The sequence below is a fragment of the Mytilus galloprovincialis genome, chromosome 6 (genome assembly GCF_965363235.1).
Source record: "Mytilus galloprovincialis chromosome 6, xbMytGall1.hap1.1, whole genome shotgun sequence".
Lineage (NCBI taxonomy): Eukaryota > Metazoa > Mollusca > Bivalvia > Mytilida > Mytilidae > Mytilus > Mytilus galloprovincialis.
The window spans coordinates 20994801-21013830 of NC_134843.1; the positions used below are offsets into that span (position 1 = coordinate 20994801).

At 32.6% G+C, this 19030-nt stretch overlaps 1 protein-coding gene across 1 annotated transcript in view; it reads right to left on the reverse strand.

Moving 5' to 3' along the window:
* Positions 1-1331: 1331 nt before the first annotated feature.
* The window catches only part of LOC143079188 (uncharacterized), a 50851-nt gene continuing 33152 nt past the window's right edge, over positions 1332-19030 (reverse strand). The window contains exons 7-9 of the mRNA XM_076254420.1: positions 11140-11181; positions 9044-9796; positions 1332-6424 (exon numbers count right to left, since the gene is read on the reverse strand). Of these exons, the coding sequence (XP_076110535.1) occupies positions 5967-6424; positions 9044-9796; positions 11140-11181 (1253 nt within the window). The 3' untranslated portion in view covers positions 1332-5966. The remainder of the gene's footprint in view (positions 6425-9043; positions 9797-11139; positions 11182-19030) is intronic.

Genomic DNA, 19030 nt, shown 5'->3' on the forward strand with positions numbered 1-19030 from the left:
GCCCCCTTAAATGCGATTTTACATTTTGCAATATTGAGAAGAAAAATCATGTTTAATTCATATGAAAAAATTCAAAATGCGAGTTTATTTTATTGCGTTTATTTACCCTGTTGCATTTTCACATTAATAAAAAAAATTGCAATAATTTCTGAATTTATAGAAGTGAATCTGACTATAAGTGTATAGTGTTAGCTGTTTTTTTCACTGGTTCTATTGCATAATGAAATATGAGTATTATCATATGGCTGACCTTGACTAGTCTTAAAGACTATTCCACTAATTTAGATATGGAAGGATGGGAAAGGACTTTTATATTTCAACATTGGTTGTGGATCAATTATCATTGTACACAAAATATAACATGAACTTAGTTTGTTGGTTGTGACAGAGTTGTGGAAGTCCCTGGACTCCCTTCCAGACTTGAATATCCAATTTTATAGAATACCCCTTAAAATACAGGTAGCACAAGTTACCCTTAATCAAAATAATTTAATCTGTATGATCATGAAGAAAAAAAATCTAACAGTTTCAGTAAAATAAGCACCTAAAATTACAGATGAAGTGTGTTCAAAAGTGAAAATGTTTTCCCCATATCAGCTATTTGTGTTAAAAAATGTTTTATTACTACATGTACTGTTAACTGAGAAATTATTGTGTGCATTTATTATTGCTATTTTTGAAGAATGCACAAGAATGTGATATTAATTATTTGGAATCTAGAAAATCTTCATAAATCATATGTATTTAGATGTTGATATCAATCAAGATGTACAAGAACAACAACAAATACTTTAACTTTCTCAGACACAAACATGAACAAAAATGTAATTTATTCTCCTTGCTATATTCAACAAGTCCCTTTGTTTATAACTAATAAAAACCTAGAAATATTTTCTGGATTTACAGTTTGTCCTGTCATCATATTAAGTTCTGAAAACATGTTAAACAAGAATGTGTCCTCAGTACACGAATGCCCCACTCGCAATATCATTTTCCATGTTCAGTGGACCGTGAAATTGGGGTAAAAACTCTAATTTGGCATTAAAATTAGAAAGATCATATCATAGGGGACATGTGTACTAAGTTTGAAGTCGATTGGACTTAAACTTCATCAAAAACTACCTTGACCAAAAACTTTAACCTGAAGCGGGACAGACGGATGGACGAACGGACAGACGGAAGGACGGTACAACGGACAGACGGACGGACGGACGCACAGACCAGAAAACATAATGCCCCTCTACTATCGTAGGTGGGGCATAAAAATATGGAATTCATGTGGAAAATACATTGATCATATTTCTTTCCAGAAACTTGATAACTGATATAAACATGATCCGAGTTTTTATTTCACAGTCTTAATATCAGCAAATACTATGTTAGAAGATAATAAAGAAGCCACACTATTTTTGAGCATACATTCTTCAAACTTTAACAAACATTCATAACAATTGTCTCAAGCTTTGCATACAATTCAATACATTGTAAATCTATCTTCAATAATAGTAATATAATATAAATAGAGGAGCACTAGTACTTGTTAATGATATTTACCAGAATAAAATGTTCAACTGCCATTTTGTTTTGTAAATAATTATGCCCATTCATATAAATTAATTCTGAAGACAAACAAAAAACTTCCTCCAACCTTAAAAAACATAAGAAAGATTAAAAAAACAATTAAGTTTAAAAACCAAATAGAAAAAAAATATGGATTTCCTTAACCTATATTGTTTACATTATTATCTCTTAAAATTCTTGACAATTTCAACACATTCATTTGTTTTCTTATCAACCTTAATAAATTTTATCGACGAAAAATATCACTTTGATTTTGACTATAAACAGAGACTAAAAATAGACTTTATAAATAAAAATGCTCATGACATCAATATTCTTCTAAAGAATCTGAACTAAACACAGTTAAAACTTTGTAACAGAACAAACAATTTTTTTTTAATCCCGATCAGGGTCCTTCAATTAACCCTTTCAACGCTACATAAAAAAATATAACAAGAGGCTCTTAAGAGCCTCTGTCGCTCACCTTGGTCTATGTGCATATTAAACAAAATACACAGATGGATTATTGACAAAATTGGGTTTTGGTGATGGTGATGTGTTTGTAAAACTTACTTTACTGAACATTTTTGCTACTTACAATTATCTCTATCTATAATGAACTTGGCCCATTAGTTATAGAGGAAAATATTTTGTTAAATTTACAAAAATTTACAAAATTTATGAAAATTGTTAAAAATTGACTGTAAAGGGCAATAACTCCTTAAAGGGTCAACTGACCATTTTGGACATGTTGACTAATTTGAAGATCTTACTTTGCTGACAGTATTGCTGTTTACAGTTTATCTCTATCGATAATAATATTCAAGATAATAACCAAAAACAGCATAATTTCCTTAAAAATTACCAATTCAGGGGCAGCAACCCAACAACTGGTTGTCTGATTCATCTGAAAATTTCAGGGTAGATAGATCTTCACTTGATTAGCAATTTAACCCTGGCAGATTTGCTCTAAATGCTTTGGTTTCAGAGTTATAAGCCAAAGTCTACAATTTATTCCTATGTTCTATTTTTAGCCATGGTGGCCATCTTGGTTGGTTGGCTGGGTCACCACACACATTTTTTAAACTAGACTCCTCAATGATGATTGTGGCACTTGGCCCAGTAGTTTCCGAGGAGAAGATTTTTGTAAAAAGTTAACAACGACGGACGACAGACAACGACAACGAGGGACGACAGACGCCAAGTGATGAAAAAAGCTCACTTGGTCTTTTAGGCCAGGTGAGCTAAAAATTGCTGCTGCTGCTGCATTTTTTTGTGTTCATTCATTAGAACAGTATTTTCCTTTTCAGACTGCTGTATCTTTTTTATTATATGAGATACAGAGAAAGTTATTGCATGAAAAACGCTCAGGAGAGCAAGAACTGTAATGTTAGGCAATTATTTTAGTGAAATTTTTATCAGGTTACCTGCATTTTCAGGTAATTAACAGGTAAAAGGTGTAATTCAATACATTTGTGTTGAATTTTGAATAAATACTACTTTTAGTCTTCATTTATTTTGTTGTTTTATCTGCCATATAATAAAGAAGACACCAGTTGCCCGATTTCCTAGCGTAATGCACAAGATATGTAATCGTGGCATAAATAAATAGCTCCGTCCTAAAAAATTTCAGTCAACCTCCGTTTTCCCCCCCTTTTCTACGCCTCGTCATGATCGATCAAATCATATTTCCAACACCAATTAAATGTAACAAACACATTGAGATAACAAGAAACCTTTTAACTAATCCTCATTGTTAGTTTCGCCATAGAAATGCTGAAATGTTTCCATATTTACAGCTTCGTTTCTGAATTCCGCCATTTGCATAAAGTTTGTCAAAATATTTGTTTTTATTTTCCTTCTATTTTCCTTCAACTGCATGATTTTACTATAAAAATTGCCGGCATTTCAAGCGCAAATGAGACCTTGTATAGCCTAGATTCAAACGAGGAAAAATTAGAGAGAACCCGAATGAAAACCGAATGATTTAAAAGTCCTGATGAAAAATCCTTATGCCTTACACATATGCCGTGAATAGCAGTAGCGAACGGCGTACGTCATCGCGGCATATGTCGTGTATAGCGTTGAAAGGGTTCAAACATGTACATCATTGGTGGTAATTTATAAATAATATGCATAGCAGCTATTCAGCAACATCAAATTTTGTTTTTGACTGTTCCAATCATACCCCTACATCATATACTTTTTATGAATGAGTTACTTAGGTCAATCAGTGTACATGATATCTGAACAATTACATAAGGATGTTATAAGCACACTACTGGAAAGTGCATAAATATGAAACTGAAAGTTGTAAAAACAAGGAAATCTATACATACACTGATAAGAACTTGTCGAAAACTCAATTTCTTTAAAGAAAAAAGTCTTCCAAACCGATCTAAGTGTATTATTGTAAATGAATATTCATGTAAACAATTTAGTTTCTTCTTTTTTTGTCTTTAAAGTTTTTATCAATAGTATATTTAATAACAGGAACATAAATATTTGCCCTAACTTAAGCTTTTCCATCCAAAAGAGTTGCCGTCTTTCACCATGCCTTGAATGCCCATTGTAAATTATTTAACTTTAAGTGCCAACATGAGGTAAAATAACTGTAAATTCAAGCCCTTATGAATTATTTATTAATTAAAGTGTGTCATACCAACATACTTGATTGTCTATGGTATGATAGTTAAATCATGCCCTCTTGAACATTATTTACAAATACAATTATATATAGTTTATATTCAACTTATAACTTCTTACTGCAATAATGTAATTGAACAAAAAGAAAGATAACTCTATCTAACAAATAAAAACAAGCAAAATTTTATCTTGACAAATGATTGTTGCAATCAGCTAACAGAATTAAATCAAAAATAAATTATGTTTTATTTATGATATAGAATTACCAACCAAAGGTCACTCAACTAAAACATAAAACTATCAATAATAATTACATTTTCCCCTGCCCTACCTAAAACAACAAAAAACACCCATTTACAAGAAATCAATTCACCCCCTTCTAACACAATCCAAAACTGTATTTGATATTTTTACTTAAAAGGTCTATTTTGTATGTTGACTTTTCTTCAATTTGAAGAGGAGAAATTTCTGTGGGTAGTAGTTTTTTTATAATTGAAAACTAGCTTATGCATTCAAGTATAGCTACAACTAAAAAACATACACAAATTTCAAAAATCTTCACTTCTTATCGATATTTATAAATATTCAAAATATAAAAAAACTAAAAAAAAAAAAGAAATTGAAAGAAAAAAATCAAAGTGTTTCCTTTGCTAAAATCTTATTCCACAATTTTAAATTAAATATTGTTAATTCAGAAATAATGGCCTGAATTTAGGAGTTCAAATTGTGAAGAATAAATTAAAATGCAAAATTAATTATTGAGTGTTAAGTACATTTAAGGTAGATCATAAGTAAATATTTTTTGTGACAGAATTTTCTTATACTTAACCTGAATGAAGATGTGAATATGCTCTTTTCAAAAATATAATAAAAAGGAGGGGTCACCGTGCTATTTTCCAAGCTATGAGTCATTGGAAATTGCCTAAATTTGGTTAGATTGTTCATGGAAAAACACATTTGTGTGCATAAAAAATAATCTATGAGATAGAATTTTGAAATAAATTGTGAAAAGATAGGTTTTGTAATATGTTTTAAGAAAATAAAAATAAAAAATGGTGTCACCAAACTTGTTTTCTTGCTACAAGTAAAAAAAACCCTATCTGTTCAGTATAATTTTTTTACTAAAAGAGTTATCTTCCCTTAAATAGTTGTTTGAAAAAAATGATTCTAAAAGCAAGAAAAATGATATTTGTTTAAATATTTTGGATTATACAATAAATTGCTAAGTTTTCTTTATATTATTAAACAGTCTAACCATTAAATTGCAAATCTGTCTTCAAATTTGCAGATTTAGGCAAATAACTAGACCGATTTTTTACTGTGATTGTTCAATCCAAGATGGCGGTATACCATCAATCTACCTTAAGGTGGTACCTAACACTACAGGGAGATAACTCTGTAAAATCAGCAGAACATTTTATTGATGTTGTGTTTATAAGGGAATATTAAGCTTCTCAATGATCAAAAGAAGTGTTTGTCAAACTGCTATATAACCAGTGTAATTTTTCTAATTAAACGATTAGTTCAAATTTTTTGAAATTTTTATATTTTTGTCAAATGGTCAAAGTAAATACTTTGTCAAAATTTTATGAAAATTAAACGAGCCAAATTAATTTTAGTGAAGGTGTTGGGTACCACCTTAAATGTATCAGATATCATTATTCTAGTTTTTAATATTGTGATATTCATTCAGTCACATAATTCATATTAATAAAAATCTTTGTGGTTTCTACGTATACTTTAAAAGCATCAACAGTATGCTAGCTTGTCAAGTAATTTTTTCTACCGTTTTTCACCAATTTCTCAAAACTATTTATAAATCCACGATCTCTAATGCCTCGAGATTTGCCCTCCAAATATCTATTGTACATCAAAGGAATTATGGGACCTAGTTCTGGAACACGACAGTCGCCATCTATAAGAACAGGAATTAACCTGCAGTTTCTGTCTTTAAATGTTATGGTCTCAACCAATGCTATCTCATTCAAAAATCTTGGTAGGTCATCCTTTGCAAATTTGTTTGTCAATAACACAAATAGGAATCTACAGGTTTCAAACAGAAGTGATGCTGATTCAAACATACTTCTGCCTACATTTAACTGCTCGAATATCTTCAAATTTAGTTCTAATTCTGGGAATTCTGCTTCCATATTATTCATGAAATCTAAAGCTATTAGTCTATCATCTTCTGCATGAAGAATTACAACATCTGTGATGTCTGTGGAAATAAAATGATTATAATACAAAGGTCAAATAACAAAATCCTAAAGTCTCGCTATTAAAAGAAATTATGATTAATTTATACCCAAATTAATTACTGTGGATTCATTATTATTCGTTGGATACCAATTTTCGTGGATTTCATGGGAACAGTTGAACCACGAAATTAGATGTTCAACAAATGACAAATTTTCTTATGGCTTATATGCAGATTTCAGCAAAACCACGAAATCAAATACCCACGAACATGTAACTTTTCCTCAATCCACGGAAATTGGTACCCACGAAAATAAATAAATCCACAGTAACATGTATTTATATTGCAATGTTCTGTATACTTTGATACTCCTTTTTCTTCAAAATCTTGTTTGCACATTGTTTAATCTTGGACAATTCATTGTTTATAAGGTAATGCATTCTAGGTAATATTTTTTAAAAGGCATACACCAAAACTTTGTGATTGGTTAAAAATGGCAAATACAATCATGACCATGGAAATTCATCTAGTTATTTTCATTTTGGTGTACAAGCAATGGGAAATCCCCCGCAATAGTGACAGTTGGCAGGTATGTAATCTTATGTTGTACTGTTTCACTATTGTCCCAAGATATGGGAAGGGTTGACATTTTTAAACATTTTAAACATTTTTATTTGCCTGTCCCATGTCAGGAGCCTGTATTTCATTTGGTTGTTGTTGTTTCATGTCTGTCATACTTGTTTTTTTAAATTATTACATTAAAAATCAGACTGTTACTTGTCTCATATAAAGTTTCCTATTTTTCATGACAAAGTCTTTAATACCCAACTATACAGTATTTTGTTTTCATATTGCCGAAGGTCATACTGTTGCCTGTAATTGCTTACATCCACTTCATTTGAATGTTGGTAAACTGTTGTCTCATTGGCAATCATACCACATACTATCCCATTTATATAATGATATAGGTAGGCTGGGATTCAATATTTTAGGTAAAAGTTTAAATAAACAGGTAATCATCTTTTTTTTTTTTAAATGCCATGATTGACTGTGATATGTGATGTATCAGGACAAGTAGTTAATGAAGATATATGGTAGGAAACAAATTAAAGAATCAATATACAATAATTGAATTTTGATGAGGTTGATTAAATTAAAGAACCTTAGTGAGCACGCTCACATACCCCACGTCCCCACATTGTCATTGGAGAAATTAAATAAGTATAAGAAAAAAAAATTGTATAAGAAAAAATATTGAATAATAATTTCCTGTCAAAAAACATAGTATGTCCTTATTATCTACAAAATTTCATGAAATTCTGTTGTGTGTTTTCAGAGGAGTTGAGATGACAAACTGTTGCAGAAGTACATTGAAGCAAATAAGTTCAAAGGGGCATACCTCCTAGAAAAAAAATTGAACCGTAATTTCCTGTTGATATGCACATCTACATAGTATGTCCTTATTATCTACAAAGTTTCATGAAATTCTGTTGTGTGGTTTGAGAGGAGTTGCGATGACAAACTGTTGCAGTAGTACATTAAAGTAAATAAGTTCAAAGGGGCGTAACTCCTAGAAAAAAAATTGAATCGCAATTTCCCGTCGATATGCACAACTACATAGTATGTCATTATCTGAAAAGGTTTCGTGAAATTCTGTTGTGTGGTTTGAGAGAAGTTGCGATGACAAACTGTTGCAGTAATACATTAAAGTAAATAAGTTCAAAGGGGCGTAACTCCTAGAAAAAAAATTGAATCGCAATTTCCCGTCGATATGCACAACTACATAGTATGTCCTTATTATCTGAAAAGGTTTCGTGAAATTCTGTTGTGTGGTTTGGGAGAATTGCGATGACAATCTGTTGCAGTAGTACATTAAAGTAAATAAGTTCAAAGGGGCGTAACTCCTAGAAAAAAAATTGAATTGCAATTTCCCGTCGATATGCACAACTACATAGTATGTCCTTATTATCTGAAAAGGTTTCGTGAAATTCTGTTGTGTGGTTTGAGAGGAGTTGCGATGACAAACTGTTGCAGTAGTACATTAAAGTAAATAAGTTCAAAGGGGCGTAACTCCTAGAAAAAAAATTGAATCGCAATTTCCCGTCGATATGCACAACTACATAGTATGTCCTTATTATCTGAAAAGGTTTCGTGAAATTCTGTTGTGTGGTTTGAGAGGAGTTGCGATGACAAGAAACAGGACTGACGGACGGACTGACGGACGGACGGGTCAAAAACATTATACCCTCCGCAACTTCGTTGCGTGGGGTATAATAATCTATCAACTCATGATATTAGCTTAGACCAACAGATAGGTTTGGTAAATCATTGGATCAACTGATATCAAAGTCAACAATTTGTTTTTTTATGACCTAAAAAAAAACACTGAAAAAAAGGGGTGAAGAAAAATTAAAATTTTCATCACATCATAAAACTACACAATTGTAGTTGACTACATCTATATTTAAGAACATGTTATCTGTTTAAAATTGTATATCAACATCTAATGATATGGCCTGCTGTGAATATAATATTTTACCAATGAAGATTCCCTTTGATTTTAGCCAATGAGAAAACAGAAATTTTATAGTCATATAATTTGTATCATTAGCTTATTACCATTCAATATATTTTCATTACCTCTTTCATCATCTGGTTCCACCATAGGTGCCATACACTCAGGGTTATAATCAGATCTAGAATAGATTACCTCTGGATCCTCAGGACTAACAATATTATTATCAATATTACTCTGATCATCCAGGCTAGGTGAAAGATTGTCACTATTACTTGTCATTGTGCCATACTCAGATGTACTTTCAATCCTTTCGTTTTCAACAACACTTTCTGTAACAGTTGGGTCATTATCTGAATAACCTTGTTCTGGGTCAAGGTTGTTGCCATTAGTCCTCAGAATAGGATTTTGTTCGTTAACAATGTTTTGATTGGTATTTTCAATATTGAGATCACTTATACATGACGTAGTACCAGCTTGAGGCAAGGATGTTTCTGGCAATAATGTAGGCAACTGAGGACTAGGTTCTGGTAGATTTGTAGAGGAGATACAAGGTTGAATTGGTTGTGAAGTCGTTTGATTTTCAGGCTGACTTGTATGTGAAGGTAGATTTTCCACTTCAACTACTTGTGACTGAATTATGTCATGAACTGGACTTACGGGTTGAGTATTTTGAATCAGATTAGATTGTGATATATTATGTTCTAATGGAACCTGACTGGATGACTGAAAACTATCACTAGACAACAGAGTCTCCTCTTCCCGTCTATTTAAAGCTGAAAATTCTGAATACCGAATAGAATTCACTGGTGAAAATGGCTCCACATTTATAGAATCTGGTGAAATTGTGTCATGGAATCCATGTCTAATATCTCTCACTGAAACAGTATCAATAAATATTTTGTAGTACATGTATAGAAATCACATTTTTGCAAATAAACATGAAATCAGAGATACAGAACCTTGGATGTAATTATATTAGACTTATTAGCATTAGTAATACTGTGCATTCATTATTATTCGTTGGACACCAATATTCATGTATTTTCTGGGTATAGGAAAACCACGAAAATTAAATGTTCAACGTATAACAAATTTGCTATGGGCTTGTATGTAGACTTTGGCAAAACCATGAAATTAAATATCCACGAACCTGCCAGTTTTTCTTATTCCATGAAAATTGGTACCCACGAAAATAAATGAATCCACGGTAACCTGGGGGGAAATAAATTATTGAAGTGTTGATTCAAATGATGCAAACTCACTCCAAATCATTTTATCAATTATTCTTTTTAGAAGGTTTTATACATATTTTAGGAAGCTACTAGTACAATTATGTAGTACTGTAATTAATGTTTTTTGTCTTATACTAGATACTCCTAAACTCATTCAGTCCAAGTTCAGCTGAAATTGATTCATCAGTTTCAAAGAAGAAGATCTTTTAAAGTTATCAAACTAGATTAACAAGTTGTTTAAAATTGTACATAAAGGGACATCACTCCTTAAGTGGTCACATGACAATTTTGGTTATATAAACTTATTTTTAGATCTAACTTAGCTGACTATTTTTGCTGTTCACAGCTTATCTTTATTAGTAATAATATTCAAGATAATAACCAAAAACTGCAAAATTTCCTTAAAATTACCAATTTAGTGGCAGCAACCCAACAGTGGGTTATTAGATTCAACTGAAATTTCGGGGGTGATAGAAATTCAACAAATGAACACTTTTAACCCATTGTAGATTTGCACTAAATTCTTTATTTTTTGAGATATGGACCAAAAATTTCATTTTACCCCTATGTTCTATTTTTACCCATGGCTGCCATGTTTTTTGACAATATAGAAAATAAAACACAAACTTTATTCTTGATACCCTAAGGATCATTCGGCTTAAGTTTGGTTGGAATTGGTTTAGTAGTGTCAGAGAAGATGATGTTTGAAACAGTTTACACTGAAAGGATGACAAAGGATGCCAAGTGATGGCAAGGTCACATTTCCTTTGAAAGTTGAGCTAAAAATCATAATAGAAACAGATTTTGGTATAGGCTGTGCTCATAGTTAAAGGCCATACAGTGACCTATTGTTGTTTATATCTGTGTCATTTGGTCTCTTGTGGAGAGGTGTCTCATTGTATTGAGCACACTCAGTATAGTCATACTTATATCTAAGATTTTCAACATCAGCAAATTTTAAATCAAAAGTTGATCTATTAAATTACCTAACATTCTGCCTGGTGGTCCAAGTGGAGCTGCATCCATTTCTGAAGAAAGAAAAAAAATGATCATATCATTATTAATAATGAAACTAAGTGGCAGTAAAGTTATTAAATGATCTGCTTATTTCTATATAGCGTATAAAATTTAAGCAATAAAAAATACAATGCCTGAAATATAAATTGAAGTAATTACCTTTGTTAACCATGACCATCTTTTCAATCAGTGTTTTTTTCTTCTTCAAATTAAACAACAATGACAAATCAAGCCATGCAACAAACTGCCTTGAAGAACTAGAGGCTCTAAAGAGCCAGTGTCGCTCACCTTGGTCTTTGTGCATATATTAAACAAAGGACACAGATGGATTAATGACAAAATTGTGTTTTGGTGATGGTGATGTGTTTGTAGATCTTATTTTACTGAACATTCTTGCTGCTTATAATTATCTCTATCTATAATGAACTTGGTCCAGTAGTTACAGTGGAAAATATTTTGTAAAAATTTACAAAATTTACAAAATTTATGAAAATTGTTAAATATTGACTATAAAGGGCAATAACTCCTTAAGAGGTCAATTGACCATTTTGATCATGCAGACTCATTTGTAGATCTTACTTTGTTGTACATTATTGAAAATTTCAGGGCAGATAGATCTTGAACTAATGAAAAATTTTATCTTGTAAGATTTGCTCTAAATGCTTTGGTTTCGGAAATATGAGCCAAAAACTGCATTTTACCCTATGTACTATTTTTAGCCATGTCAGCCATCTTGGTTTGTGGGCGGGGTCATTGACACATTTTTTAAACAAGATACCCTAGTGATGATTGAGGACAAGTTTGATTAAATTTGTCTTTATAGTTTCAGAGGAGAAGAGTTTTGTAAAAGATTACAAAGATTTACGAAAAATGTTTAAAATTGACTATAAAGGGCAATAACTCCTAAAGGGGTCAACTGACTATTTCGATGATGTTTGACTTATTTGTTAATCTTACTTTGCTGAACATGATTGCAGTTTACAGTTTATCTCTATCTTTAATAATATTCAAGATAATAACCAAAAACAGCAAAATTTCCTTAAAATTACCAATTCAGGGGCAGCAACTCAACAACGGATTGTCTGATTCATCTGAAAATTTCAGGGCAGATAGATCTTGACCTGATAAAAAATATTACCCCGTGTCAGATTTGCTCTAAATCCTTGGGTTTTTGAGTTATAAGCCAAAAACTGCATTTTACCCCTATGTTCTATTTTTAGCCATGGCGTCCATCTTGGTTGGTTGGCCGGGTGACCGAACACATTTTTTAAACTAGATACCCCAGTAATGATTGTGGCCAAATTTGATTTAATTTTGCCCAGTAGTTTCAGAAGAGAAGATTTTTGTAAAAGTTAACAGACGACGACGAAGACGAAGGACTCAAAGTGATGAGAAAAGCTCGAGCTAAAAACGGCAAAATTTCCTTAAAATTGTCAATTCAGGGGCAGCAACCCAACAACGGGTTGTCTGATTCATCTGAAAATTTCAGGGCAGATAGATCTTGACCTGATAAAAAATATTAACCCATGTCAGATTTGCTCTAAATCCTTGGGTTTTTGAGTTATAAGCCAAAAACTGCATTTTACCCCTATGTTCTATTTTTAGCCATGGCGTCCATCTTGGTTGGTTGGCGGGGTGACCGAACACATTTTTTAAACTAGATACCCCAGTAATGATTGTGGCCAAATTTGATTTAATTTTGCCCAGTAGTTTCAGAAGAGAAGATTTTTGTAAAAGTTAACAGACGACGACGAAGACGAAGGACTCAAAGTGATGAGAAAAGCTCGAGCTAAAAACGGCAAAATTTCCTTAAAATTGTCAATTCAGGGGCAGCAACCCAACAACGGGTTGTCTGATTCATCTGAAAATTTCAGGGCAGATAGATCTTGACCTGATAAACAATTTTACCAATTTTACCCTATGTCAGATTTGCTCTTAATGCTTTGGTTTTTGAGTTATAAGCCAAAAACTGCATTTTACCCCTATGTTCTATTTTTAGCAATGGCGGCCATCTTGGTTGGTTGGCTGGGTCATTGGACACATTTTTAAAACTAGATATCCCAATGATGATCGTGGCCAAGTTTGGTTTAATTTGGCCCAGTATAATTTCAGAGGAGAAGATTTTTGTAAAAGTTAACAGACGATACCGGACTTTGAAGCCGGAGGCAAAGTGATGAGAAAAGCCAGGTGAGCTAAAAAGCAATATGACTAATTAATGAACAATGAACTAGCAATTTCTTTAGTCATGCTTTTTTTTAATTCAAACAAGAGTGCACACACTGAAATGTCTCGCCTTCTTTACTAAACATTGATTTTGTGTTGATAGTCCTAAATGTAAAGCTTTATTACAACTGTCACATAAACTTAACATTTACCAAGAAAACCAAACATTGATCAATGAACCATGAAAATGATGTCAAGGTCATATAAACATGATAAACCATGCCAGGCAGACATGTACAGCTAACAATTCTTCCATACAACAAATATAGTTGACCTATAGGCTTATAGTTTAAGAAAAACAGACCAAAACATTAAAACTTAACACTGAGCAATGAACTGATGAGGTCATGGTCGAATAAAATCTGCACGACTGACATAAAGATCATAAAATATTTACATACACCAAATATAGTAGACCAATTGCATACAGTATAAGCAAAACAGACCAAAACACAAAAACTTAACTATAACCACTGAACCATGAAAATGAGGTCAAGGTCAGATTACACCTGCCAGTTTAGTCCATCAGCTGGTAAGGTAAAATTTCAGTTCTGTGTTACACCCCAGGGTACCGCAATTTTTTTGTATAAATCTAAAGAGTAATGTCTGAAGAATATTTTAAGAGGTGTTAGACTTTTGAAAAAGTGTCCAAAAGGGGTTAAAAGGGGTCTTATTTAAGAGTTGTATATCAAAAAAATAAATTAACACATTTATACAGAAAAAATAAAAAATAACCAAGTATTCGGTATTATTTCTCTTATTAAATTGAACAAATCATATCTTATTAATACGGAGGATCATTTTATTTAATTTTTAAATCGTATAGGACAAAGAAAAAAAGGGGGGAGGGTAATATCCAAAATTCATGATTTTGAATGAAACAAGGCATACATACTAGTTTTCATGATAATAAAAAAGGTATATTTTTACATTGAAACATAGAGCATCAAGTAACTAAAGGCAGTTGAACAAAATTCAAAGGTAAGAAAGGGAAAACAAGAATGTGTCCCCAGTACACGGATGCCCCATCCGCACTATCATTTTCTATGTTCAGTGGACCATGAAAATGGGGTTAAATCTCTAATTTGGAATTAAAATTAGAAAGATCATATCATACAGAACATATATACTAAGTTTCAAGTTGATTAGACTTCAACTTCATCAAAAACTACCTCGACCAAAAACTTTAACCTGAAGCGGGACAGACGGACGAACGGACGAACGAACGAACAGACGGACGGACGGACGGACGCACAGACCAGAAAACATAATGCCCCTAAATGGGGCATAAAAAACATGGAATCAATGACAAACACAAACATAAGCAATGTACATCACAGTCATTAAAAAACACACATAGTACTAAAAGAATAAAAGAACTGTCAGGGTTTCAAGATCTATATTAAAGTTCTTTTAACAACAGAATCACCACATTTTAAGGTCATGAAAAAGGTCAATCCATAGAATCATCTTCATTTTCGTCAACGCCATCTACCGAATTATCATCACCATCATCTTCATCATCTTCGTCGTCATTGTCAGCCACATCAACGATTTGAGATTATTCTTGTTGCTACAAGCATTCGTACATTTGCAGCCATCTGTACAGGATAAACCTTGTCGAACACATGAACATTTTTTGGTGGCACAACCAGCTTTACATGAACAGCTTATCAGTATCAATAAAGCATCTAACGCTGACGGTTGGTCTAGCCAATTGATGCTGATCAAATCGTTATTAACAATCCAACCATGGTTGTTTGGCGATGGAACAGTGTTGTGTTGAACAGCAGATTTCCAAATCTTTGCCTGAAAGTTGGCTCGTTTGATGTGCTTTAACATTGCATATTTTGTTGGGGGCAGTAGATGACAATGAATGTTTTTTTTGCATTGCAAAACATTCTGAATCTTAAATCATTGATGTTATTATTCTCGTAGCCATATATAGCACACAATAACCTCTCGAGTGTTTTTGACAGTTCTTCGCCTACCTCTACAAAAGTTTCACCAAGACGAGATAGACCTTCTGAAAACTCTACAGAAAACAACCAGTAAAGGTGTGAGATCCTGGCAGTGCTCTACAAACAGTCTCAATTTTGCACACATTAATTGCACATTTATTAATCTGTATTTGGAATAATAATATTAGACCTGATATAATTCTGAAAATAGCAGGCCAATACATCCAAATCAGTGTCAGAAGATTTTATATCAATCGAATCGTAACCTTTGTCAGCTACAGTTTTTGCATGAAGAAACATCTTTGTGTCAGCTTCTTCCTGTATGCTTAGCTCATTTTATTCTTCACTTGTCACTATTTCATTTTCAACATATATTTTGTGGCAAATACTTCCATATGATACAAATAAATCAATACCTTCAAGTGTAAATTTATAGGATTATTACTCCATTCCGACTCAAAGAAATCAACAAGTCAGAGCAAATTTGTTTCTACCAACTGACAACATTTTTTCAATTGCCGAGGACAAGATTATGTTGATCTAGAAATTGTCGTAATGATTTGCCCTCCCAATTAAGGACCTGCAATCCCGTTCTAATTTTTTTTATGGATTTTGTGGGATACTGATCAGTGACAAAATCAATGCAGGGATCTCTTTCTGAAACTAAAAGGATGTTTTTTTAAAACAACTATTGCCATATCAGAAACAGTACTTGGTATTTTGTTAGTCTTGTATTATTTTAATTTTAGTTTCTTGTGTACAATTTGGAAATTAGTATGGCGTTCATTATCACTGGACTAGTATATATTTGTTTAGGGGCCAGCTGAGGGACGCCTCCGGGTGCGGGAATTTCTAGCTACATTGAAGACCTGTTGGTGACCCTCTGCTGTTGTTTTTTATTTGGTCGGCTTGTTGTCTCATTGACACATTCCCCATTTCCATTCTCAATTTTATTAGTAGGATTGAAAAACTGCCGTTCCATCAAACATCCACATGCTTTCCTCAGGAATGGCTTGCATTTGTTCAACGTCCTTTTCTTAAAGACAGATTTATTTTACAGGTGTATCATCAACGTTTGCAAGAAACCATGGCAGAGGACCTAATTCAAACTGGAGTACCTCTCGCATATCCAACTGTTTTGTCTGGGCTATGACAAGCAGGCTACCAAAAAGATTTTTATATGCTTTAAATGTGATGTTGTTCTTATCAGCCATCAATTGTTAACCTTTTATTTCCTTTGTTAAAAATGTAAGCAATGATTGTCTTTTGATTGGTTTGAAAATATTGGTTGACATTTGAATAAGCCGTTCACTAATGACATTATCTGATGCCGACTTTCCCTTTTCATACGCGTTTGGAAGGTCGCACCTTGATTCCGAAGAAGCAACAGTACCCAAGGACAAGCCAAATAACTGCTCAGATGTTTCAAATGGATTTGTCCACCTTTACAGTGTCTGAACCAATTTTAATAGTCAGTTTCTTCTCGCTTCATTTGCGTTTTCCAAGTTCTTTTTGTGCAGATGTTTCAGGGTTAACAATTCCTGCCAAATCTCGACATTTTGATGATATGGAAGCTCTTTCATGTGCATTTATAACAACTAACATTTAACAAAACTTTTATTTAAACTGAAACCAACAATGACACCTCTTGTTTTTGTATCTCTGTTCAATGTTTTCTCGATTGTTTGGTCTCCTGGAGATCTAGAAAATCCATGAGAGCTTCTCTGAACACAAAAACAACCAGATGAAAGATATTCATGCGCATCAGGATGGATATTTGGCATATGAAGCATATGAAGCAAATAGACAGACATGTATCGGGAATAGTTTTGACGGTCATATGCAAAAAACTGAATGCAAACAAAGTAACACAATCATTTGACAATATGTACAAAATTTATATTACAATAGTGAAGCAATATATCCAAGTAAGAAGAAAGAAAAATGATAAAAACACTATCAAATGAAGAACAATGTATACATTACGAAAAGCAAATAAATAGTAACCAGATGGTATGTCAAATCGACATAATTTTGTGCCAAAGAAAGTAAAAAGTCTAAACAAATTCCCTAACTGACTATTTGACCTTCGTTCAAATCAATTTTTATCGATCGAATGACTTAACAATCTTAACTCAATCACCACATAGCTAAAATACAAAATGTAAACAAGCAGACCTTTATTGAGTCGATAGAGTGCACCCTTTCAGAATGCAAAAAAATAACTTTAATTTGTCATTTTTTCATAAATATTTTGTTACACATTTACTTTATAAAATAATTTGTCTCACAAAAACAACATAATTGACAATTTAATGTTTGTTTTCGGTTGCATACTGATAAGCTTAAAGTGCGTATGTGTGTACTCAGGTATGAATATATTGTCGACTGCATCGAAGACGGTAATGGGATGATTTCCGGTATTTCACGAGTATTTGCACGTACATATGTTTTATTGAATAATTCATATTTTAGATAATATATAAATACTGCAAATAGTTTAAACATTACATACTGGTCAATTTTAAAGTTTAGTTCACAAAAACGGATAATTGTATCACGAATTTCTTTATGAAATGAGAAAATATGCCTTAATTTTAACCCAAAAAATCGGATTGTTTGTAATGTAAATAAACACCTTTTTAGAACAAAAAATCTTCAGAGTTACATTAAATATGATAGTTTTATATCTGTTTTAGTTGTTTAAACCTATGCTTAAATTTTTTTTAATCGCTTTATATTACAAATTTTAATTAGAAATTACTTAGTCGTGATAGCTAAATGAGGGGACCATTGAAAGGGGCGTTTTTAAACCTTTTTTGGACACTTTCTTTTTGGTCTAACACCTTGTATTTTATTTATAAGATAATGAAGTTGAATTCTATCAAAAAAAATTGCGGTACCCTGGGGTGTAACACAAACTCCTTAACTAGAGCGCTTTTGAAAACTAGCTGATGGACTAGTTGGACATGTACACCTTACAGTTCTTCCATACACCGAATATAGTAGACCAATTGCATACAGTATAAGCAAAATAGACCAAAACACAAAAACTTTACTATAACCACTGAACCATGAAAATGAGGTCAAGGTCAGATGACACCTGCCAGTTGGACATGTACACCTTACAGTCCTTCCATACACCGAATATACTAGACCTATTGCTTATAGTATCTGAGATATGGACTTGACCACCAAAACTTAAACTTGTTCACTGATCCATGAAATGAGGTCGAGGTCAAGTGAAAACTGTCTGATGGGCATGAAGACCTTGCAAGGTACGCACATACCAAATATAGTTATCCTACTACTTATAATAAGAGAGAACTTAAAAAAAAAATTTTAACTTTTTTTTCAAGTAGTCACTGAACCATGAAAATGAGGTCAAGGACATTGGACATGTTACTGACGTAAACTTCGTAACATGAGGCCTCCATATACAAAGTATGAAGCATCCAGGTCTTCTACCTTCTAAAATATAAAGCTTTTAAGAAGTAAGCTAACACCGCCGCTGCCGCCGCTGGATCACTATCCCTATGTCGAGCTTTCTGCAACTAAAGTCGCAGGCTCGACAAAAATTATGTACTTTCATATCATAATTTCAATTTCTATACACCCATGTAATGCATTATCATATTTTTTCAGAACCATGTGAGGAAAAAAGTTTGAGTTTCAC